The sequence below is a fragment of the Gymnoscopelus microlampas genome (assembly GCF_963454915.1).
Source record: "Gymnoscopelus microlampas genome assembly, chromosome: 12".
Lineage (NCBI taxonomy): Eukaryota > Metazoa > Chordata > Actinopteri > Myctophiformes > Myctophidae > Gymnoscopelus > Gymnoscopelus microlampas.
Window position 1 is genome coordinate 50240642 of NC_139949.1, and position 26934 is coordinate 50267575.

General features: G+C 42.5%; 2 protein-coding genes across 3 annotated transcripts in view; both read right to left on the bottom strand.

Moving 5' to 3' along the window:
* LOC311057417 (uncharacterized protein) overlaps window positions 1-26934 on the bottom strand; it is a gene marked incomplete at its 3' end in the record, with an annotated part of 440186 nt that overhangs the window by 121153 nt on the left and 292099 nt on the right. The gene's annotated exons all lie outside the window — the stretch shown is intronic.
* Window positions 16971-25738, bottom strand: LOC311057608 (uncharacterized protein). 2 transcript variants are annotated; one of them, XM_084074606.1, is made up of 3 exons: window positions 25630-25738; window positions 20898-20999; window positions 16971-18762 (listed from the first exon to the last, which is right to left on the bottom strand). In XM_084074606.1, exons 2-3 carry the CDS (start codon window positions 20965-20967, stop codon window positions 17222-17224), a joined length of 1611 nt encoding a protein of 536 aa, XP_083930732.1. In that variant the 5' UTR covers window positions 20968-20999; window positions 25630-25738; the 3' UTR covers window positions 16971-17221. The 2 variants fall into 2 exon arrangements, with proteins under 2 accessions (XP_083930732.1, XP_083930731.1); XM_084074605.1 differs by lacking the exon at window positions 25630-25738 and having other exon boundaries at window positions 20898-21023.

A 26934-nucleotide genomic window follows, 5' to 3' on the forward strand; every position in this document is an offset into this window, starting at 1 on the left:
GTGTGTGTGTGTGTACACTTGTGTCTGTCACCTCCAAAGTAGACCAATCACAGCTCATGCCACTAAGTGCATGACGTTATGAAACAGAGCAACCTCCAGACATGAAAGCTTGACATTTCTGGTGAGAAGTTTGGACGTAGTTTAAAATCTATGTAAACGGTTTAAAATTATGACGTGGCTCTGCATGACTAGGCATTTTTGCTGTTTTTGTTTTTGTTTTACCATTGTTATTGTATAGTGTAAATGTTATATTGTGACAGCCCTACAGAACAAAACATATTAAAGAAAGAATGAGCACATGAAACTTACTGAGTGGGTGGTCTTCATGTTCCTCCTGTTTAATAGAAATGTCCCTGGCTGAGTCTGGAGAGTTCATCTTCACCTGCAGTCTGGACTCCACACACTGGTCTGAAATGAAGGAATTGAAAAGGGACTTTAATAACTGGAGACCTAGTGGTCTCAAGACTAACTAGAAAAAGTGCTCCTCGGGGCACAGGTCTCCGCCAGGTCAGGTAGGTTATTGTGGGCCAGCAATGTTCGGAATTCGAGATAATGTGTACTTATTTGCGTGATGTTCGGGCTGATAGGGTGAGCACCTTCAGCCAGAGGCCCATTTCCCCCCCGAATATGCATGCGAAGCAGTGCAGACTCTCTTTCAAGCCAACTGCCATCAGACTGCATAATGCATAGGAACTCTCTCCCTCAATAAATATGGTCCTGTGTCGGCCCTGGTCTTGTGTGATTATGTGTTTCCGTTTGTCTGGTAGATTATTTATTTTATCACAATTTGCAGAAGGTAAAGGAAATTGGCCTAAGCCCAACTGGGTGCAAATATTATGGGATGTATATGTTAGGGAAGAAATCACACTTAATCCAAGATTATTCAAGGAAAATGTGTCGATGGACTCTTTTGATGCAAATAATGGTCTAAACAAGTGAATTAGGTGAAAGTAGCCCATCTATTTTGAATGTTGCTGCAACCATGCACGTATGTCCACCCACCACCAATTATTCAGTTACAGGGGTCTCTCAATCTCCCTATTTTAGTAAACAGAAAATACATTTTCAGGTCAGAATACCAATTTTAGCCAATCAAGAGAGAGACGTCAAACAGGATACAGAACAAGCAAAACTGGAAGTGGAATTAAAGAAAAAAGGCAACGCAAAATTGAAACACTTACTGGAACACTATAACGTTGAATGTGAAAAAAATGGTACTCGTTCCTGATTGACTGAAATTGGCAACCCAACTCAGAATGCATTTTATGTTTATTAAAGAGCTGGAGAAACGGGGAGACCCCTGTTACTGAACAAACACTCCATAGTGTTTGTTCTGTGACACTATAGAGAACCAACCATGACCCCTCTGGTCATCTGGGAAAGGTCTTCTTTCAGTCCCTAGAGTCAAAATAGACACAAAGAGTCTCCTTTGTGTCACCTACCGGAACCCCAGCTCGTCATCAAATTATTGGTTTAGGAATGCGACACAAACAAAAACATATCCATGAATTCAAGTCTCCATGGGGTGAATAATCGAGAGAAAATGTGTTATTTTTTGGGTGAACTATCCCTTTAATGTTTTATGTAAAGCACATTGAAGTGCCTTGTTGTTGAAATGTGGTATACAAATAAACTTGCATTGCCTATATAGCTTCAACTTTTTAACAAGATTTTTGTTTTAACCAAAAATATTACTTGCACACCTTTAACTGTTTAGTGGGTAACCGGAAGACACATTCGCCCCCATTTTCCTCGCGGACCGCTAGCCCCCCAGCGCTTCTTGTATTTTTTTTTACTGAGGTTAAGGTTAGAAATAAGTTTAGGGTTAGGGTTAGGCATAGTTTTACTGAGGTTACGTTTAGGAATAAGGTTAGGTTTAGGCAAAGTTTTACTGAGTTAACATTAAGGAATACATGGTGGCGACCGTACAGAGGGCCCAGGGCGAGCGTGTTTTGGGGCGAACGTTCTTGTATTTGTTTAGTACAGAGAGCAACTGTACCGTACATGTATGGGACAATAAACACATTTTAACTAAAACGTAATAAAAAAGACATTATTACACGGCTTGGTTGAATGCTTGATTCTGATTGGTCAATCGCTGAATTCAATGGTGTGTTATTTCTGGATAATGACCGATGAGCTCAAGAACAGACCGCTGTCTAAACAAAGACTCAGAATACCTGCTCATATCAACCTGTGCTGCGTGATTTGATGCTGTATCCAACATGACATCCATGTAAACAAACACACCATGTCATTTACAGCTAAACATTGCTCTCAATAATGTTTTTGAAAACATTTAAAGGGAGAAATAGACAATGCAGTAAACAAAAATGTATTCTATTTGATCAACACTTCCTTGTTTTCCGAGGCGACTGTGTCCACCCAGCGCAATACTTATGGAATATTTTCATTGCCGTAAGCAGGGAAATACTTTTGGTCAATTTATTAATTTATGTATAAGGAGCCGTGTAATAAGCGAGATAATTGAGGGTGACCCAGTCAGGATTTATTTATCAATAATGCCTGGCTAACCGTCAATTATCCCTTGCATAAGGAAGGATGAACTTTTCAACTGTGCAAGTTACTGTTTCACACAGAGCATTATAATTAACCTCACAAAAACATGCAGTAATCCTGGTCACTATACTGCCTCCCCCAGGCCAGCCGGGGCGCCTGATGGAGGGGAAAGGAACTGGTTGGAATAACGTGTTCCTTCCACGCGCTACGTCCAACCAGGGAAACTCCCCCCTGTCAGGTGACAAGAAGGTCAGTTGGCTCTCATGCATTGAAGGAGGCATGACCTCGGCTCTGGCCTCCCTAGGTTGGCAGAGGGAAGGTAGTGCCCAGGATTACATAGACAATTGGCACTGGGTGTAAAAAATAGGGGTTACAAAATCGTGGGATAAAAATTTGAGGAAAAAAAAAATAATAATAATTAACCTTTTCACTTCAAGTTGTCCAGCATCAAAACGCTATTTTGAAAAAAGCAAATAAACAACCTTCTTTTTCATGACAAATGAAAAGAATGCATCAGCACAATACTGATACTGGTTGTGGAGCTGTAACGACACGTCGTATAGCAAAAGCCTGGAAATTGACTGATACAATGTGATGCTGTGCAAACAGAGCTACATCCTGCTTAAGCTTTTGATAATTGAATACTTCAACAGTTTACAAATAGTACAGTGGTACGATTTTACGAAAGGATTATACAAAAAGCTCTATAGCGCTTGTTTCCATTGGAGTCCTGTGTATGCAATTAATTAAGATTGAGCTAAAGTTCTGAGACTCAGTGATCTGAACGTTTCAGTTATAACTGTATCATAGACTCATGTTCTTTATGGTGCATACAGCATACTGCACTGGGGCATGATGCATGACACAAGATAGTTTCTAGTTATAGCAACATTAGTGAGACTCCACAGAGTTTCTAAAGCAGGGGTGATGCAACTTTGATGATGGAGAGGGCCACTATATTTCCACACTCACTCCAGAGGGCCACATTGCATATACTGTCGGGCAGCCAGTCTATGTCACACAAAAATAGCAAAAATAGCCGATCTACAAGTTCAAAACGCGTCGCAGTGCGACGCGTTTTGAGCTTGTAGATCGATTATTTCTGCTATTTTTGAATTGGAATCCTGAAAAGTAATTTTTTAATCTAATTTCAAATGCATTTAGTTATACTTTATGAACTTAAATACAAATACATTGGACATAAAAAGGCAATATAATTGTAATACTAGTCATTAAGCTACTAATAGACTGAAGTAATTAAAGTGGGTCATGTTTGCATGTTTGGAATTGTAACAGCTGAAATCCATAATATATCAGTATTCCTATATTAACCTGCGGGCCACATTAAGTGAAGGTGGGGGCCGCATGTGGCACATATTAGCCCACGGACCCCTATTTGAAAAAATATGCCATGGACTCAACCATTTAGGTTTATTGGGGGTCCCAATCGACATTGTATCACCATCAGTGTTTATTTAACTCTGAGAGTGTACAAAATGGAACCAAATGGACCCGTTAGGGTCCATTTGGTTACATTTGTACACTCTCAGACTGAGTTACAGACATATAAGGGTCAATTTGGTTCCTAACTATTAATTTGGCTGGGGACCCCCTGGAACCCCCTCAAGGACCACTGGTGGTCCCCGGACCACTGGTTGAAAACCCCTGATATACAGTATAGTTAATGCCACAGTTTTCTTGTGCAAGATATAATCCATTCACTCATTCCTTTATATCTGGTGTAAACTTGTGATGTGACAATGAACTTGGAAGTATACACACTATATCATTTATGATTCTGACGTTTTCAATCATAAATACGTCTACGAGGGTTGTATACTACAGCTAGGTTTGAGGCAACCCGGACAAGTTGCAGCCCATAAACAAGACAGGGGAAACTATATGTTCAATGCCATACATTACCTGGATGGGTCATTCTAGGCTTCACTTGACAATCACATTAACATTACTGTGTGCTGAGTACAAATCCTGCTAATTTACAACCTAATGAAGCTAATAAGTTTGCACCTCAGTGATTATATGGAGATTGACCAATGAAATAATATAAAACGTTGATGTAATGTCTACATTTACCCGTCCCGTACATCTACATAAACGTTCAGATTTCAAATGTAAAGTGCTTACCCCACGGCCACGGATGTAACTAGATAAAACACCCAGGTTTAAGTACCCGTATCTTCCGTATTGATCAATAAAAAGCATTTTACTCCTATCAGCGGCCATTTTTTCAGCGTTATACTGTATCCGAGTGCAGTACACCTCCCAACCGATAGGGTCGCGTAGTTGAAAGCATATGGAGAAAATTCTGAGAAAATGGCCACCGATCGGATTAAAATGCTTTTTATTGAACAACACGGAAGATACGGGTACTTAGACCCTGGCGTTTTAACTTGTTACATCCGTGGCCGTGGGGTCAGCACTTTATATTTGAAATCTGAACGTTTATGTAGATGTACGGGTTGTTGCTCCGAGGAACAAATAGCGACATGACGCTCGAGACCATAGACTGTGCTCGAGACAGACGAGCGTCACGTGAACCATAGATCTTTACCTGCTGTGTTTCAGTGGTTGAGCTGCTAACAAACGTACTCCTGCTGCTTAACGACACGTTTATGTTCCTTTGTTTGTTAACAGTCAGTAAAACAACTCGTTGTTTTCTCTAATATCATCACCTCTGATAAAGTAACCTCGCATCACCACATTCACCAGTCTATCCACCTAAAGAGACGCGTCGAGAGACGTTTTGAGGCTGAAGCTTAAGCTTTAGGGGAATAAATGATGCACAACACGGTTTAGTTTTAGTGCAGCAGTCAGTCAAAACACTGTTTCTGTCTATAACACTGTCTACGTGCATGCATGCTCACTCACTCAAAGAGTTATATTATAGTTTAACTGTTCCTTTCCTACAGAAGTTCAGTTCACAACAACAACAAACACAACACTGCATTGTGGGTATGTTCCTCTTCTTCTTTCTGAGTTTCTGGGAGACTAGACGCCAGGTATTGCTGCCCCCCACTGTTCATCGTGGGTAGTGCCCATTGTGTATCTACGACACCAGGGGTCTTCAACAGGGGGTCCGGAGAGTTACTACAGGGGGTCCGCCAAATCTTTGTGTGATGTGATTTTTTTTTTTACCTTGACCACTCGGTCCCTTTTCTGAGGAGACCTTTAGCCAAAAAATAGCCGATCTACAAGCTCACACTGCGAGGCGTTGTGAGCTTGTAGATCGGCTATTTTTGGCAAAGAGGTGTTTGGTGTAGAGGGAAAAAAAGAGCAGACCAAGTAAACGAAAACATTTAAATCCGAAACACAATTTTATACAATATAGAGGGGTCCCTGCTTCATCTCTCACTCAGCTAGGGGGTCCTTGGCCTGAAAACTTTGAAGACCCCTGTACTACACGGTAACCAGAAGAGTTGGCACCTATCACTCACTCACTCATTTATGATTTTTTTTTTTTCCTGGAAGACTGCCCCAGTGCTCGGTATACCGTAGCCTGGCATTGCTAGACTGATCACTTAGGATTCACTCACAAGTTCCTCCACGGTGACAGAACTTGTTGTGAGTGAATCCCACGTGTCTGGACACTTCTCTGAATCACATACAGTGTAGTTGGCCTCAGACCTGAATTTTAACAGCTACATTAACACATTTTACAAAGTCAGCCTACTACTATCACCATATGAATATATATATATTATGTCTCAGCAGGATTTAGTGATATATTGTGTCCCTACACTCTGTCACTAAAACCATAAAAGTTGCCTGCATTGCTTAATAGCATCATTATCAAATATGTTACTACATCATTATTAACCACATAATCCCCAGCATCCATATTCTGGGGAAAACTTTCACAGAAATTAGCAGATCTACAAGCTCACAACGCGTTCTGTTGTGACACGTTGTGAGCTTATAGGTCAGCTATTTTCAGCGAAGCCGTTTAAAGTGGAGTGAAAACAGAAAATACAATAGTATAGAGCCCTGAGGGACTCCGGTCAACCAAGTATAGGGTTTAAGTGGTTAAATAGTCATGCCTAATGATCAATGTCATGATTAGTGAGAGTCATCAATAACGTATACATTTTTCTTATTGAAACATGTCTCGATTTGAATAACAGATTAATGTTTCTTGTCATCACCCCCACATTTTAACTTAATGTATGTCCCCGTAGTTGATAAAAGTATACACTAAAATCACAGTGTTAAATTAATAACAAAATAGAACCAAATGGGCCCATTTACTGTAAATACTGTAGGCCCAGAGGCCCCGGGTCATTGGAATACAAGAATGCTCGCCCAAAAACACGCTCGCCCCCTTTCAAATATGGCGACCTCGGAACAGTCTTCAGCAGGTATTCCGAAATGTAACCTCAGTAAAACTATGCCTAAAACCTAACCTAATTCCTAACCTTAACCTCAATAAAACAAATTAAAAAGTACAAGAACCGCTGGGGGGCGAGCGGTCCGCCAAATAAATAGGGGCGAGTGTGTTTTGGGGCGAGCCTTCCTGTTACCGTCATTTGAGGTAGCCTTCACATTTAACCTCAAATGATGTTCCTTTTTGCATATGTCCTCTTTTTTGTGCGCAAACGAATCTGATTTTAAAGTGACGATTGTATCTCAAACCACGCCCATGTGAGGTGACATAAGTCACATTTTCGTGTCAGCCATACACTCATGTGTCATGTTTTATTTTCCGTTCTTTTTTTAAAAATAGCTGATCTACAAGATCACATAACTTGTAGATCAGATGGACCAGCAGAAACAGACGACTGGAGTTCTATTTAGCATGTCACCACTTACATTATATTAATGCAGTGGCACAGACATGATGCAAAGCTGGTCTAATCCATAAAGCTAATGGGTCAGTTTGGCCAGTCAAGAAAGCCGATGCCTAAATCTCCCCCAAACACACAGAGAGTCGGTGAGTCCTCCACAGACCCACGGACAGACATCAGTGTTTTTTCAGTTCTCAAAAACTATTGGTCTGGCTAGAGTCCCACTCAGTAAAGTACACGGTAAAACCGTATAAATCAACCACTTAAGCCTGCTTCATACTTAATTGTACGGAGGTGTTGCATGATGATGAAAATAGCCTTCTACTACTTCACAACGTGTTGGATAGCACTTATTTTTTAAATGATTTTTAAATGTGCTAAAATGTTTGCCTATAATGACATACACAAAATAGGGACGCCAGATTTAAAGTGGTTGAGACCAAACCCAGGCAATGCTAAAACAGTACAATGTTGAGTTTTTATTGTAATTTTACATTTAAATAGCTGTATACAGTATACCATCACAGTGAACTGTAAAGGAGAATAAAGTGTACAGGCCAATATAGTAATCAATATTGGACAATTTTGAGGCTCTATGTAATTTGCCCCAAGACAGGCAGAGTAGTAAAAATGAAGCATATAATATACTGTAGAATGGTATACATTTACAAATGTACAGAACTAAACACGCAATACTCATTCCAAATTCCATGGCAGATATTTCTCAATACCACCTATCCTACAGCATAGCCATAGGCTAGGTACAAGGCTCATTATGGCATCCATATTATTACTATTTTTCTTGCATTGATTTAAGAGTCTATGTCAGCATTGGCACCATTCATTATTTTAAAAGTATTAAAGGATGGATGGAAGTTTTAAATCAGTTTTGTTGTTGGTTTTCCTAGTTAATTTCAACAAGAGGAAACTGTAAGACATTTAACTTTAACGCTTAAGCACTAACTAAAACACTTCTGGGCTAATTTTCATGTCTACTCAGCCTTTTGAGTGCATCCAAAAAAAAAACTCTAGTAATTCATTAAAATAAATGAAACTTTTTTTCTCCCCTCAGTTAACTGACGTTTAATAAGTAAATTGGTAAATCCATTAGCCGTGTAATAGAACATAATACAAAACAGTTATACCACATAAATGAATAACCAAAATAATTTGCAGTACATCCGTCAATCCATCCATTTTCAACATCTTATCGGGAGTCGGGTCAATGGTTCCAGCAGAGAGCTCCAGACTTCCCCTTCCTAGGCAACATTATCCACTTCATCATGGGCGATCCCCAGGAGTTCCATGGCCAGTGTGGAGATATAATGCACCCATCTGGTCCTTGGTGTGCCAGGGGGTCTGGCAGACATCAACATAAACTTTAACACTTAAACTGGTGTTAAGGATTTAAAAAGAAGAAAACAAAAAGGGAATGTCTCCAGAGTACTAATTGTCCTAATTGGAGGTGTTGGAGCCAAAATGTTTATTTTGTTTATTTTACCTCTCTGTGCAGAGGTGTGTCATTGTGAGTCACCATGGCAACCACAGGAGAGGTGTGGCATTGTCTGTCACCATGGGAACCACCACAGGGGGTGGTTACCCATTTATACTTGGCCTTGGGTGACGATCCCCAGGTGTGGAAGGGGAAAAGGCCAAACAGTTTTTGACCGTGTCCGTGAAACGTGAACATGTCGCCACGCTGGTCGGTGTTTTCAGTGTTATTGGTTGGAGTGATGTATAACAAGATATGTTAAATAAATGGATTGACATATCCGACAGAATACAAACTCTCTGGACATTGAATTCATGGTCATGGTGCACGCGTCTAACTAAAAAGCAACACAGTTGCCCCTCGCCCTCGCAGTGTATAGCTACAGGTAAAGGCTCTACATTAAGTCAAAAACTGGCTCTTTATTTGGAAATGGACAATTGAAACGTTTGTGTTATTTATTGGAAAACCTCGGGATTCAACGGCTGATCAGTGGGACAGCACGATACCCTGAGGATTTATAGACAATTGTTTGATGCACCCGTTTCGCTTTGAATTGCGGAACAAAGGACAATTAGGACCAGGACACGTCGGCGCTTGAGCACGGCGTTCGGCGACGGAGAATCGCACGGCCGGGCGGCCTCGCAGCGGGTGGACCAGGAGGACCCGGTGCTGCTCGCGACGCGGCGTTTGGACAAGGAGCTGCTCTGCACCAAAGGAGTTGATCGAGCAGCGCTCGGACGAGCGGCCTGCACCGTTTGGAGTTGATCGTCCGTATTGGACGGACAAGGAGCTGCTCTGCACGTTTGGAGTTGATCGAGCAGCGCTCGGACGAGCGGCCTGCACCGAAGGAGTTGATCGCGGCGAGCCGCACCATTCGTTTGAACGGAGAAAGAGCGGCCCTGCACCGAAGGAGTTGATTGAATAGCGCTCGGACAAAGAGCGCTGTTTGAAGACTTTTTCGAAGTTTATACAAAGACAAACGGACAACAGGTATGTAGCGCGCTACCATGGTTACCATATATGGCCTTATATAAAAAACAATGTGTGCACACAAGGTCCTTTGAAAAAAGAAAAGAGACAAATCCAATGCATTGGTGGTTCATGTTTTTGCAACCCGTTCGTGGGTGTGTTGTGTTCTGTCTATAAAGGTTCTGACTGTGATGATTAACTGTGGGTTTTTTCTGTGATTTAACCAAAAGTACGGTTTCATATTTTGTGGGTCTTGTATTGCTGAAATGGATTCTGATCAGAGTCAAGATGAGCCCGCCGTGGCGGAAACTCATTCAAAGGGTGATGCATATCAAAGTCAAATGGTTGAACTTGAACCCGCACAGGTTAAACAGACTGAGGAGCAGTCACAGCCCACAGTGGCTGAAAAACAGTCCGAGTTGGACACAGGTCAAATCAAGCACAATGTTGAAACCGAATCACAGATTGTCACCAAACGCAAGAGCATAATGACACCAAAAGCACTAATGGATAAACTCGACACTTTACAAAAGGAGAGAAAATCTAAATTAAACAAAGCAGCTACCTTGCAAAAAATGATTTTGGAGTTAAAGCAAACTGGATGCAAACAGGAGGTGCAAAGCACATTTATGAAATATCTCCATTTATGCAAGGAAGCAAAAGAGGCTCAGGAGGCTCTGTTGCCATTAATGCCTCCTGAAGAACAGGAAAAGCATGACATATGGTTCAAGGCCAAATTGATCAATGTCAATGAGTTTATTGATGAGGTGAATGCATGGACAAAAAATCCCAAAATTGTGGAAAGTGGTGTTGAGGAGGAGGAGGTGGACGATGTGGAAAATCTCATAAATCCAAATGACAGCATTTCAAATGTGGAAAGTAGAGCTCGCAAAAGCCACACAAGGTCTGGGACCAGCAGGTCCAGCAGATCTTCAACATCTTCAGCTCGCCTACAGGCAGAGGCAGAGAGAGCTGCGCTTGTAATTCGGGCTGCTGCCTTAAAGGAGAAGCACGCTCTGGAGGAACAGGAAGAAATGTTGAAGAAGAAAAAGGAAACAATGGAGCTTGATGCAGAACTGGCAGCTACCAATGCAAAACTAGCAATATTACAATCCCCCAGTCACCAAGCTCGTTCACTCATACATTCAGATGGAATGGACTCCTACTATAGGAAAGGAACAAGGCCAAAGGAACCCACAGTCACACTCAATCCCCATGCCAAAGAGTACAAAGCATCCTCACAGCAACAACCACCACAGCAACCACCACCACAGCAACCACTACCACAGCCACAACCACCAGTACCACAGCAACAACAACCAGTACCACAGCAAGCATATGAACAGCAATCATATGTGCAACAACCATCACTATGGCAATCACAAGCTAGGCAACAGCAACAACCAACCATTCAACAACCTTCATTTTGGCAAAGCCAACAAGCTATACTGCTACAGCCACCACCCATTCATAGACAACATGTGTCTTGGGACACAGCACAGGACAATAGCCAGGACAATGCAAAGTACATGGACCCTCCTGTGCAGCTAACAACGGCAACTGTAATCTCACCTCAAAGCAATGAAACCCCAACTGTATGCAACTTATTAAAACAACAAAATGAAATAACAGCACTGCTAGTGGAGCAGCAAACCACTCACTTACTGCCACCCAGAGAGATCCCATGTTTTGACGGAGATCCTCTGCAGTACAGAACTTTTGTCAGAGCCTTTGTTCATTGTGTGGAGAAAAACACTAGAAGCATAGGTGATTGTTTGTACTTTTTGGAGAAGTACACAAAGGGTCAGCCCAAGGAGCTTGTGCGAAGCTGTCAGCACATGGCTCCAGACAGAGGTTACGAAATGGCAAAACATCTCCTTGAAGAACACTTCGGTGATGAATACAAAATTACAGCAGCTTATATGGAAAAGATGCTCAACTGGCCGCTAGTAAAGACTGAAGACGTAAAATCTCTTCAAGCCTATTCTCTTTTCCTCCGTGAGTGCTGCAACGCTATGGAGAATATACAGTACTTGAGGGAACTAGATTTGCCAGCGAACATGAAATTATTGATTTCAAAGCTTCCATACAAGCTCAGAGAGAAGTGGAGAGTCTCTGCAATCTCTATAGTGGAAAGACACCGTCGCAGACCCCAATTCATTGATATTGTCACCTTCATCGAGCGACAGCTCAAGATTGTGTCAGACCCAGTCTTTGGGGACATTCAACATACACCACCAAGTACAGGAAGTAAACCGAACATGAACAGAATGAAGTCACAAATCAAACCCAAATTCAAAGGTGACAGTTTTGCAACCACAGTTACTACCAACGAAGCCCCTGCAGTGGAAGACCCAGCAAGATCTAAACACATTCCAAAGAAAGACCATGCATCTGCTCACAATAGCAACACTTGTATATGCTGCTCTAAAACTCACCCTCTGGACCAATGCCCTCAGATGGAGGAGAAGACCCACAGGGACAAGATTACTTTTATAAGACAAAAAGGAATCTGTTTTGGCTGCCTTCGCATTGGACATCTTAGCAGGAATTGCGAGAAGCGCTTGACCTGCAAGGTATGCAACCAAAACCATCCCACCGTTCTTCATATTGATCAGAAGGAGAGAGCAAGCAACACAAATACAAACCAGACAAGGAAACCTTTGGTGAGCAACGCACAGATCTCATTGCAAACATGTGGACAAACGGGGGCCGGAAGCAGCAACGGCACTCTGTCAATCTTGCCTGTACAGGTGAAGTCCCGCAAGGGAGACAAAATCATTACAACTTATGCATTTCTAGATCCTGGCAGCACCGACACCTTTTGTTCGGAAACCCTAATGAGAAGGCTGAACCTTAATGGAAGGAAAGCACAGATCAGTTTACTCACCATGGGCCCGAAAACATCAGTATCCAGCTACATGCTGACAGACTTGGAAATCTCCAGCCTTACTGGCAAACAGTTTTATGACCTGCCCAAGGTCTACACTCAGAAGAAGATGCCAGTAACCACAAGGAACATCATTACAGAAGAGGAGTTGGCTAAGTGGCCATACTTGGAAGGGGTTGTCCTTCCTCGCATTCAAGCTGATGTGGAGTTATTGATAGGCACCAATGCCTCCAAAATGCTTGAACCATGGGAAGTGGTCAACAGTCGTGGCAGTGGGCCATATGCCATTAAGACCCTATTGGGGTGGGTAATTAATGGGCCCCTTTCAGGCTACAGTGAGGAGCGGAGTAAAAGTGGCTACCCCGCTGCTGCTGTTAACAGGATCTCCATAACGAAGCTGGAGGAGTTGCTGAACAATCAGTACAACCATGATTTTAATGAAAGGTCATCAGAAGACAAAGAGGAAATGTCAAGGGATGATATGAAGTTCATGGAAATCATGGCTGATTCATGCAAGCTTCAAGATGGACATTACACCTTGGATCTTCCCTTTAAAAAGAAGGACGTCTCTCTGCCAAACAATCAGAGTGTTGCTAGGCAACGCATACTTGGACTGAAAAGGAGGTTTGGGAGAGATGAGAAGTTCCACAGAGAGTACACCAACTTTCTCGGTGATGTAATCAGTAAAGGTTATGCTGAACTTGTACCTGAACATCAAGTGGAACGTTCAGATGGAAAAGTATGGTACATTCCACACCATGGAGTGTACCATCCCAAGAAAGGAACTCTGCGTGTCGTATTTGACTGTGGAGCAGAGTACAGAGGAAAATCTCTCAATAAGGAGCTTCTACAAGGCCCTTACCTCACCAGCAGTCTGTTAGGAGTCCTCACACGATTCCGGCAAGAACCTGTAGCCTTAATGACTGATGTTAAAGCAATGTTCCATCAAGTCAATGTGGCACAGAAGGACAGAGATTTTCTTCGGTTCTTGTGGTGGCCTGACGGCGACGTAGCCCAAGAACTAGTAGAATATAGGATGACTGTGCATCTATTCGGGGCAGTGTCTTCTCCTAGCTGTGCTTGTCATGCCCTCCGAAAGACAGCAGAAGATAACACCAGTTTCCCTACTGATGTAATTGACACAGTCAACAGAAACTTCTACATGGACGACTGTCTTAAGAGCTTGCCATCGGAAGAGGAGGCTGTGAAAATGGTCAAAGATTTGACTGTTATTTGTCAAAAAGGAGGCTTCCATTTGACAAAATGGATTAGCAACAATCGTGGAGTGCTGCTATCCATTCCAGAGGAAGAACGAGCCAAGAATCTCCATGAATTGGATTTGGACAGAGACCAACTGCCAGTCGAGAGAGCCCTTGGACTTCATTGGTGTGTTGAGACAGACACTTTTAAGTTCAAGTTGGCACTCAAAGAACAGCCTCATACTCGACGTGGGATTCTATCTATGGTCAGCTCAATCTATGATCCTTTAGGATTTCTTGCCCCACTCACTCTTCCAGCCAAGCTCATACTGCAAGACATGTGTAGGAGGAACTATGGATGGGATGATGAAATTCACCCAATTCTCCAACAGCAGTGGACAAAGTGGTTGAGAGACCTGGAAGGAGTGATGGCATTCAAGATTGAAAGATGCCTCAAGCCGACAGAATTTGGAGAATCCATCTGTGGTCAGTTACATCACTTCTCTGATGCCAGCGAAAGTGGATATGGCACGGTGACCTATCTGAAGATATGGAACAACAGCAACAGGTGTCATGTCTCTTTCATGCTAGGCAAAGCCAGAGTTGCCCCACTAAAGCAAATCACCATTCCACGCTTGGAACTCACTGCTGCTGCTCTTGCCGTTCGTGTGGACACCATGCTCAGAGGAGAAATTCAGCTTTGCCTGGAGAAATCTTGTTTCTGGACTGACAGCACTTCAGTTTTAAAATACATCAGAAATGAAGATAGGAGATTTCACACCTTTGTGGCAAACAGGATTTCTGCCATCCGAAGAGCATCTGATGTCACACAGTGGAGGTACATTCATACTACCCAGAATCCTGCAGACAAAGCCTCAAGAGGAGTTAAGGTGGATGATTTGCTAACCAACAGAACATGGATTGAAGGCCCTGAGTTTCTGTGGAAATCAGAGGAAGAGTGGCCAGATAGTATCTTGGAGTACAACATTGCTGCTGATGACGCTGAGGTGAAAAAGGAGCTCACCAGCCATGCAGTAATTGTCGATGCACCAAGTGCCACACATCAACTGATCATCTACTTTTCTGACTGGAAAAGGTTGAAGAGGTCAGTTGCTTGGATCCTGAAAGTAAGGAAGACTCTATTGGAGATGAGTCATAAAAGAAACCAACTGAGTCATGAAGATGCAGACAAAGTGGAGCAGGAAATGCAACGCCTTAGAGCTGCACTGGGAAACCAGAACTTGACACCAGATGATCTTTCTACAGCTGAAACTGCCATCATTCGCTTCACTCAACAGCAAAGGTTCCCTGATGAACTTGCCGTGTTGACAGCTGGAAAGGGTGAAGTAAAGAAGGACAGTTCCATCTATAAACTGGACCCCATTCTGAAGGATGGCTTGCTTAGAGTTGGAGGGAGGTTGAGTAGGGCAGCAATGTCTGAGGAATCAAAACATCCTGTTATCCTCTCGAAAGACCTCCATGTATCCACTCTCATACTAAAGTACATCCACGAACAGCTGGGCCATGGTGGGAGAAACCATGTGCTCTCCAGATTGAGGAGAAAATATTGGATCACAAGTGCCAATGCAGCAACAAGAAAGATCCTGTCCGACTGTGTCTTCTGCAGACGCCATAGAGGGAAGTTGGGTGAGCAGAAGATGTCAGACTTGCCTCTAGAGAGAATCGTTGCTGATCTTCCTCCATTTACCAACGTTGGAGTTGATTACTTCGGCCCGATTGAGATCAAGAGGGGCCGTTCCCTTGAAAAACGCTATGGAGTCATTTTCACTTGTATGGCATGTAGAGCAGTTCATTTGGAAGTCGCTTATTCATTGGATACGGACTCCTGTATAAATGCTCTACGCAGGTTTGTTTGTAGAAGAGGACCCATCTCTCATTTAAGATCTGACAATGGAACCAATTTTGTTGGTGCTAAAAGAGAGTTGAGGGAAGCTCTTGCTGCTTTAAACCACAGCAAAATACAATCAGCGTTTCTGGAGGAAGGAATTCAGTGGAGCTTCAACCCACCAACAGCCTCTCATCATGGAGGTGCATGGGAGCGCATCATACGGATGATTCGACAGATACTAACATCAGTTCTACACCAGCAAACCTTGAATGACGAGGGATTTCATACGGTGCTGTGTGAAGTCGAAGCCATCCTGAATGACCGCCCCATAACAAGGTTGTCTGGAGATCCCAACGATCTGGAAGCTCTCACTCCCAATCACATTCTCACATTGAAAAGAATGCCGATCTTACCACCTGGATTGTTTGAGAAGTCCGACCTCTACCTCAAAAGGAGATGGAGACAAGTCCAATACATCTCAGACCTTTTCTGGAAACGCTGGCTGAGAGAATACTTACCTTTGCTACAGGAGCGGCAGAGGTGGAGTAAGGAGAGACGAAGTCTTGTCCCTGGAGACATTGTATTGATTGCAGACGCCACAGCTCCACGTGGTTCCTGGTTACTTGGAAGAGTCCTGGAGACTTATCCCGACAGGAAAGGACTGGTGCGTTCTGCACGAGTGAAGACCAAAACAAGCACACTGGATAGACCAGTAACTAAACTGTGCTTGCTTCAAGAAGCTACAATTTAAAGCCTCTAATTCAGAATTGTTTTTGAATACTTTTGTATGAATTATTTGGCTCCATTTTGTGATTATTATTTTGAATTGTTCCTGGCCTCCTGCCATCCTCAATTAGGGGCCGGTGTGTTGGAGCCAAAATGTTTATTTTGTTTATTTTACCTCTCTGTGCAGAGGTGTGTCATTGTGAGTCACCATGGCAACCACAGGAGAGGTGTGGCATTGTCTGTCACCATGGGAACCACCACAGGGGGTGGTTACCCATTTATACTTGGCCTTGGGTGACGATCCCCAGGTGTGGAAGGGGAAAAGGCCAAACAGTTTTTGACCGTGTCCGTGAAACGTGAACATGTCGCCACGCTGGTCGGTGTTTTCAGTGTTATTGGTTGGAGTGATGTATAACAAGATATGTTAAATAAATGGATTGACATATCCGACAGAATACAAACTCTCTGGACATTGAATTCATGGTCATGGTGCACGCGTCTAACTAAAAAGCAACACAGTTGCCCCTCGCCCTCGCAGTGTATAGCTACAGGTAAAGGCTCTACAGGAGGCTTATGTTGACTGGAACAGTGCAAATATCAAAACTATTTTGATTGTCTGTCCACCTCCCTGCTAAAAAAACAGCTATTTAACTGATCCTAACAGTGAGATCGTTTATAGTGGAATCTTTTTCCCCCTTGGTGTGAATACCCCGGTGTCTTTTCAGAGCACTTATCTGACTGAAACTGTTGTCACAGTGTTTACAGTGGAACGTTTTATTCTCCAGTGTGGAGACGCTGATGTTTGTTCAGGCCACCTGAATAGCGGAAACTCTTGTCACAAAGTTCACAGTGGAAGGGTTTTTCTCCAGTGTGGACACGCTGGTGTCTATTGAGGGATGTTAGCTGACTGAAACTCTTCTCACACCGTTTACAGTGGAAACGTTTTTCTCCAGTGTGGATAAGTTGGTGCTTCTTCAGGTAATCTGACCGACTAAAACTCTTGTCACAATGTTGGCAGAGGAAAGGTTTTTCTCCAGTGTGGATAAACTGGTGTGTCTTCAGGTGACCTGAATGGCTGAAACTCTTGTCACATTGTTTACAGTGGAAAGGGTTTTCTCCAGTGTGGATAAGCTGGTGTCTTTTCAGAGAATTTGACGTAGTGAGACTATTGTCACAATGTTTACTGTTGAAGGCTTTTTCTCCAGTGTGGACAAGCTGGTGTCTATTGAGGGCTGATGCCAGACGGAAACTCTTGTCACAATGTTCACAGTGGAGAGGTTTTTCATCACTGTGGATACGCTGATGATACTTGAGAGTACTTAACATCCTGAAACACTTGTTACACTGGTTACATCGGTAAGGCTTTTCTCCAGTGTGGACACGCTTGTGTCTATTGAGGACTGATGACTGACGGAAACTCTTGTCACAATGTTCACACCGGAAAGGTTTTTCACCAGTGTGGATATGCTGGTGTCTCTTCAGGTCAACCGAATGAGTGAAACTCTTGTCACAATGTTCACATTGGAAAGGTTTTTCTCCAGTGTGGGTAAGCTGGTGTCTCTTTAGATGACTTGACAAGCTGAAACACTTGTTACACTGGTTACATCGGTAAGGCTTTTCTCCAGTGTGGACACGCTTGTGTCTAGTCAGAGAAGTTGAAGTAGTAAAACTCTTCTTACACTGTTTACAGTGGAAAGGTTTATCTCCAGTGTGGACACGCTGGTGTACCTTCAGATGACCTGACCCCCTGAAACACTGGTTACATTGGTTACATTGGAAAGGTTTTTCTCCAGTGTGGATATACTGATGCGCATTCAGATTACTTGACACCTTGAAACACTTGTTACACTTGTTACATTGGTAAGGTTTTTCTCCAGTGTGGACACGCTGGTGTCTAGTCAGTTCAGTTAACGATCTGAAACTCTTGTCACATTGTTTACAGTGGCAAGGTTTATCTCTAGTGTCAATACGCTGGAGAGTCTTCAGGGGACCTGACTCACTGAAACTCTTGTCACACCGTTCATCATCCCTGTCTTTAGTGCTCTCCTCCCAATCATCACTGTCATCAGTGACTTCAGTGTCAGATTCAAGTTTAACTTCGACTTCAGAGCAGTGTGAAGAGATGTCTTCATCATCTTCTTCACGTTTCACTGCTAGTAATGTCAACATTGACTCATCAGCCTCTTCTGGTCTTTGAAATATCTCCTCCTGTTCCTCTTTAATGTGTGGAGGCTCTGGTTCCTCCTTGAGTAGACTGGGGCTCCTCTCCTGTTCAGGAGAAACCTCCTCTTTACACACAATCATGTGCAGGATGCCTAGGAGCAGAAAAATAACATGTTTGGTGAATACTGGATTCCTAAAATGTAAATCATTTTTTCCATCTTTCAAGTTCCATGAACAAAATGAGCTATTGTCTACTTAAGCCAAATTTATATACCATACCTCCCACTTGTGCCACCGTTTCCACTACAAGGAATTGTGTATAGGGGTGTCAAAGTGGTACGAAATGAGTGCCTAAAAAGTACCCACTCAAGGATAAGTCCGAGCAAGGCGGGGCCAAAGCAGTGACGTATAACGCTGCTGCTACTGATTGGTCGGAGAATCCACACAGCTGTGTCTGTTAACATGCGGCTGCTATTGATGCCTGTGTGTTTTTATAGTTGTATTTTTGTATCTGTGAGGATGTGTTTAGTATCTGATGTTAACAATGTGGGTCGAAAAGGCAGAATTTGCCCAGTAAAGCTAAAGCTGCAGTTGAAATCCGGCTTTAACAGGACAGCTAGGCTACATGCTAGCCCAGCCTAGTCTACATGCTAAAATGCTTCCTCAGAGCTAGTTTGGCTATTAAGTTCCTATTTGGCCATGTTCACCCTGACCTAATCGTCACTATTGTTGTGAAGACCCGTGAGGCGTCTAAAAACGTCGTCCACCACTTAAAAAAATTATTATCGTTAGCGAGCAGCTCCTGTACAGTGTTGCTAGGTTTAGCGAGAAAAACACGAAATCAGGTACATGAAAAAAAGCCCAAAAGAAGCGACTAGGCTACGGCTTTTTGAAAATAGCAGATCTGCTATTTTCAACAAAAAATAATAACAATCTTGGGGGGGAAAATGGTAATTTTGGAACATTTTTGAAACATTTTAACAACAAATCTTATATGGCGGGTCCCTGGCACAAAATATTTTCAGATGGGGGTCTGCGGACAAAGGTCTTTGACCTTTAGAAACAAGCCCCAAATAAACAAAAGCAACTACACTTAAAGGTAGGGTAAGTGATATATATATATATATATTTATTTATTTTGTCAAAAAGGTTCAAGTTCTGATAGTAATCATTAGTACAGAGCGTTTGTTCGGTCACAGGGGTCTCTCCAGCTCTTGTAGTAAACAGAATATAGTACATTTTCAAGTAGGTGACACATTTTAAGCCAATCAGGACTCAGGAGAGAGCACTGAAAATGCATTTTCAGTTTAATAAAGAACTGGAGAGACATGGGAGACTGCTTTTACTGAACAAACACTATAGCAATGAGTACTATCAGAATATAGAGCTATTCAACACAATGTAACCAAAGTAAATCACTTACCCTACCTTTAAGAAACAAGCACAAAAAAACACAACCACCAATATTTACAAGCAACTTTGCAGAAAAAGTAGCCCAATGTCGCTTATAATAAGCGGACATACCGCTCCCGTAGTGTTTACAGAGACCCAGTGTTGAAGAAAGGGGCGTCAGGGGAGGGGAGGGGGGTAGTGCGGGGGGATACTTTATTGTAATGGAAACGGTAGATATTTTGATGCGGTGCCGTGTCGTGTCCTGTCGGGCTAAAGCTGCAGTCGAAAAGCGGCTTTAGATTACCAGTTACTAACTAAAGCTTATTACAGGTGTTTCTGGAAATTGAAGTCCTGAAAAAAGAAATCAGGCTTCAAAGTTTTGGCAAGATTTTAGCAAGATTATAGCAAAATATATATTCTAAAAAGTAATCTGAATTGATATATTATGTTACTTTACCCAACAAATGAATAATGGTGTTGAAGCAAATATTTAATTTGAATTATTAAACAATATTAGAACATAATACTTCACATGTGTGAGCTCTGATTTGGGAGTAAATTAGACCGTAGGCCAAGCCATATATAACAGGTATGTCTGTTTGTCTGTAGGCCTATATGTAGAATCTGTCACTTCCAAAGTAGACCAATCACAGCTCATGCTACTAAGTGCATGACGTTATGAAACAGAGCCACGTGCATGACAACTTGACATTTCTGGTGAAAGGTTTGGAAGTAGTTTTAAATCTATGTAAACTGATTTTTATGACGTGACTCTGTATGTCTAAACATTTTTGGTTTTATTTTTTTTACATTGTTATTATATAGTGTACATTTTATATTGTGACAGCCCTACAGAACAGAACATATAAAGAAAGAATGAGAACATGAAACTTACTGAGGTGTGGGTGTTCTTCAGGTTCCTCCTGTTTAATATAAATGTCCCTAGCTGACTTTGGAGAGTTCATCTTCACCCGCAGTCTTGAATCCACAGATTAGTCTGAAATGAAGAAAGAAAAAAAAAACAACACTTTAATAACTGGAGACCTAGTGGTCTCAACAATAATATTTGCAGAAGGTAAAAGAAATTGGCCTAAACCCAACAAAGATGCAAAGATTGGGATGTATATGTTAGGGAAGAAATCACACTTAATCCAAGATTACACAAGGAAACACGTGTTAAACTAGAAAAAGTGCTCCTTGGAAACATGTTATTTTTCTGCTCCTGGCACTTATTACCACCAGGTCAGGTAGATTATTGTGGGCCAGCAATGTTAGGAATTCGCCAATCGCGGTGGAATATGAAAAATCAGACGGATCCGTCTTGATCACTTGACTATAGAGTGACTATTATCATGTGTACCGATTTGCATAATGTTTGGACAAAATTTGTGGGAGTAATAAAAAAAAAATGTTTCGCATAAATCACCCTCCTGGTGGTGCTATAATACGGCAATGTTAAAAGTAGGGATGTTCCGATACCATTGTTTTGAGTACTCGCCGATACCGAGTACCGATACGAGTATTTTATGTTGTTTTTTTTAGTAACCACTTATTTTACCACCTTTTTCTCCAATTTCATTTCATTGTTATGCCTTGTACATGTACTTGTTATTTGAATAATAATTATTGTTAAAATTGCGTTAATAACTTTCTGTTTACTTGGTTAATAGTAGCTCTGGTCCACCTCACGTCTAAAATACACTTTTTTGCCAGAAAAGAAAATATTTCACCGGAAGGAAAAATCTGGTCAATAGAACAATTAAAATTCCATTGACCAGATCTGTAGAGCAGTGGTTCTCAAACTGTTTCATGTCAAGGACCCCCAAATTGACACTTATTAGCCCGCGGACCCCCATTTTAAAAGATATGCCAGGGACCCCATAAGAGAAGAATATTACGGCTCTAGTAGTCAAGTCCATTTGGTTCCATTTTACACTCAGAATTACAGACCCATAAGGGTCCCTTTGGTTCATAACTATCCATCATTTAGCTGGGGACCCCCTGGAACTCCCTCAAGGACCCCTGGGGGTCCCCGGACACCACTTTGAGGACCAATGCTGTAGAGGGCGCAGTGGACTAACCAAATACATTTTTTCCTTCTGATGAAATATTTTATTTTCTGGTCAAAAAGGGTATTTTAGACGTGAGGTGGGGGGCTCAGAGTGTCCCCACTAACTCCACAAAACCGTCTTTGTTTTGGTCAGTAGCGAAAGTGTATTTTTTATTTTTTACTAAAGACGAGAGGCTGCGCAGCCTGCGCTACCGCGGGTGTGAGGAGAAAGGAACGACAGTACCATAGCGTTAAGGAGAACTCCTTCTAACGCTAATCAGCTGTCCTGTCCTCTTTCCCTTTATTAGCGCCCGGGGCGGATTAACCCCTGCAAGGGCCCTGTGGCCGCAATTTTTTTAGGCCCCCCCCCCCCCCTTTTTGTGAAGGTTACAGGTATGGTGTGTATGATATGAAATCCTTAATCATATTCCATCATATATGGAAGGGCCCCAGGAGCCCTTAGAGCCCAGGAGCCCTTGAAGGGCCTCAAACCCAGCGAGAATCGCTGCTATAAATACAGAGGAGGGCCCCACACATTTGATATTTGATTAACCTATACATTTAATTTTAGTAAATTGTCGATGGCCGCGCGGTCCAGTTCCATCGAAGGGCCCCTAAGAGCCCAGGGCCTGCAGGTGCCCGCGGCGGCCCAATGGCTAATACAGCCCTGATTAGCACCGACTCATAGGTGACTCCGACAAACAGCATATCTACAAGCTCACAACGGGACGCGTTGTGAGCTTGTAGATCGGCTGTTTTCGGCACGCGACACTGTCTTGCGTAACAAGCATAAATGAGGCTTTTGTCAGACACGCTATGGACCAGAGCTAGGTTAAGAGCATATTTCTGTAGAAGCAGAATCAAAAATAATGAAATTAGGCAAAATTATTTGGAGGAGAAGAGAGACAGTGTGTTTGTGGCTACTAGCTGCATGAGCAGGGACGTGCACAGATAGACTCTAGGTGGAGCTAGAGCACCTGCCCTTTGCCCTCTTGACCAGAAGTGCCCTTTTGAAAAAAAGGGGGAAAAAAGTTTTTTTTCACAGTTTACAGCAGGGGTCTTCAACAGGGGGTCCGGGACCCCTAGGGGGTCCTCAGAGTTACTACAGGGGGTCCGCCAAATCTTTATGTGATATGATTTTTCTTTTTACCATAACCATTCGAAACCTAGCATCCCTTTTCTGAGGAGAACTTTAGCCAAAAATAGCAGATCTACAAGCCCACATCGGCTATTTTTGGCAAAGAGGTATAGGTGTAGAGGTAAAAAAAAGAGCAGACCAAGTAAACAAAAAAAAGTATAATTTACTTGAGCACCTACCCCTCAAAATGTCTGCATGCCACTGTGCATGAGTGAGGCTGGGACCGATCTTAGCTGCAGTACCGTTCCATTCTGACCAAATCTGTTTAGGGACCCGTCAAAATTTACAGAAGGGGTTCCCTGGAGGAAAATAGGGGAGGGTCATGCCTTTCTAATTTTAGTCCAAGGGAGGGTCAGCTAATTTTACTTTGAATCCAAGGGAGGGTCATGCAATTTTGAATTGATAAAATAGTCTGTTTTGTATATACCTTTTTAGTACAACAGAACAGTGGCCAATGACCCCTCTATTTCAAAGGATACAAATCAAATCTTGTGTGTGCGGGCAGGGGTGATGGCCTCCATAAGATGAATTTGAGGGCGGAACACACACGTGTTGCATGATGAACTACATGTAAAAACGTCAGAGGCTTGACATGTTTGACATTTCAAATCCGTTTCAATATGCAAATAACTCGACCTGTATTGTTAGAAGGGTGCATTCCAGATAATAAGGAGTGCTGCATACATCCCTAGGTATATGCAGAAACCGGTTTATCATTTCATGGTACAGAAAGTACATGATGCGAACATGCGTGCAAAATGCACATGTAACGCCCACGTGAATGGCAAGGACGTGCCATAGCCTCTGCCTCTCTCTCTCTCCCCCCCCCCCCCCCCCCCGACTGGAGTGTTTCATTTATCTCCAAAATACCTTGAATATGGAAGACATGATTAATAATTACTGTGATTATGATAAGCTTTACATTTCATATCATACACCATACAGTAAGAACTCCAATAACTTTCACCGTCAAAAAAAGGTTTTTTTTATTAAAAAAAGAATTTACAAAATATAAGATACAGTATGACATCATGACAATACCTATAGTCACATTTTAATACCATGATAGGCTATCATGGGACAATATATCGTGACACTCCTAGGCGGGGAGGGTTCCTTTTTTTTTTAATCACTTGGGGAGGGTCATTGATTTTTTTTTTAGTCAAAGGGAGGGTCATGGCATTTTTGATCAGAGCACATACATTTTCTCCAGGGGTACCCTTCTTTAAAAATCAACCTGTCCCTTAATTATTATAAGCGACTTTGGTATTGTTTTTCTGTAAAGTAGATTGTACATATTCGGGGTCCTTCCTCTTGGCATGAAAATGTTTGAGAAAACATAAAACAATATTAGACATTAAAGTTTGACTGACCTGCCCTAGTTGCTTATTTTGGCCTTATTTTATAGACCTGGTTGCTTGTTTCTCTCCAGCAGAATCTGGCAACACTACTGGCTACGGCTAATAAACGCTAGCTCCGTCTGTGAGTTACAGAACCGGCTCCGGTCTGTGAGTGTGAACCATGCTCTCTGACTGGACGGTCTGTGAGTGTGAGCCATGCTCTCTGACTGGACGGTCTGTGAGTGAACCATGCTCTCTGACTGGACGGTGGACAGAACTTTATGTCAGTAAAATCCATCTAAAAGTACCACCACACAACTGAAAAGTATCGCGACTATGACCACAAGTCAAAGTGGTTATAACTTTGAGGCACAGCTGTTAACAATGCGATGCTAATACCAGCGGCCGTCATTGTTTTGGTATCGGGTTAGCTGTAGAATACAACTCTCGTAGACGTATTTATGATTCTGACGTTTTCAATCTACGAGAGTTGTAGGGTTCACCCCCCATGGACACAGGGACTTTCAGCACTATACCCCGTAGACACTCCAAACATGTACAAATTGAAAATAAAGGTGCTTAACCCCACGTCCCAAATGTTAACTCAAGCTACGGGGTAGTAGTTTAATGTAATAATCCATATCTTTCAATAAAGAAGTGTTTTAATGCCGTCCGTGGCCGAATCTGTCGGAAGTTCCCAATAGGTGGTAGTGACGGTCCCATCTGGTGAAACCCGGAATTACACTCAATGTAAACAGGAAGTAAACGAGGGTGAAAAAATGGCGTTCGGCCACAGACGTTATTAAAACACTTCTTTATTGAAATATATGGATTATTACATTGCACTAGAACTCCGGACAGTTAGTTAACATTTGGGGCGTGGGGGTAAGCACCTTTATTTTTGCTTTTGTACATTTTTGGAGGCCCGGACAGGCTAGGAGCTGAAAGTCCCAGTGACAATGGGGAGGAGTGTCTACAACTCTCGTAGATTGAAAACGTCAGAATCATAAATACGTCTACGAGGGTTGTATTCTACAGCTAGTCTTGATCTAAGGCTAAGACAAATGGATGAAACACAACATAATGAGTTGATCTTTACCTGCTGTGTTTCAGTGGTTGAGCTGCTAACAAACGTCCTCCTGCTGCTTAACGACAACACTGTTTAGAAACGACACGTTTTACTTTTCTTTGTATTTTAAAATGTCAACAATCAGTCAGTCAACAACACGTTGTTTTCACTAATATCTTCACCTCTGCGTTTCAGCGTGTCTCTCCTACATTCAGCTCAGAAAAGCAAACACAACACAACACTGCATTGTGGGCATGTTCCTCTTCTTCTGAGTTGTTCTTCTTCTTCTTCTTTGGTTTGATGGCGGGTCGCAACCGTTTGCTTTTAGGTGCATACCGCCACCTACTGTACCGGAGTATGTAGTCTGACTCCCTACACTTCTCTATTCCTTTCATCCATTATTCTAAGTCAGGGGTCTTCAACGTTTTCAGGCCAAGGACCCCCTAGCTGAGAGAGAAAGCAGGGACCCCCTACTCTATATTGTATAAAATTGTGTTTCAGATTAAAGATTTTTTTTTAACTTAGTCTGCTATTTTTCCCCTCTACGCCTATACCTCTTTGCCAAAAATAACAGATCTACAAGCTCTCAACGCCTCGAAGCGCGAGGCGTTGAGAGCTTGTAGATCTGCTATTTTCGACTTATGTTCCCCTCAGAAAAGGAATTCTGGTTCAAGTGGTTAATGTAAAAAAAACTAAATCCTATCACACAAATATTTGGCGGACCCCCTATAGTTGCTCTGAGGACCCCCTAGGGGTCCCGGACCCCCTGTTCTAAGTTATAATATTACGTTATTCTAAGTTATAATATTACGTTATTCTAAGTTATAATATTACTATCTTTTTAATGATAGCACTGCACCCTGCCTAGACCCTGTGAAACACCCCTATCTCCTTCAAAAACTCCACTACTGCTTTTTGTGTGTCCTTCAGCCCGTCTCCTGTTGTTCCCAGTATACCTAATAGGCTCCACTGTCTCCCTGCCTCAGCTACGCTATTCATGAATTGCATTAAAATATGTTCTGCATTTTCTGTCTTTGGCACTCATCATTTATACTTTTCCCTATTAGGAATAGTGTTATATTTAGTCCTGTGTGATCGAACCTCAGTCTGGTCAGGACCGTCTCCTCGGACTCCTCCCTTCTGTTCCCTCTCACCACCCCCTGTGCACTGATGGTTTTCTGTATATTATGGTATGTCCATCCACTGCTATCTATGTCCCATCTATCCTGCCATTTCTTCCTTTACTTCTTTCTTCAATATTGCCTTCGCTTCCCCTTTACCAAACGGTATACCTCTGACCTCTGTCATTTCAGATGCTTTTTTGGCAATTGTGTC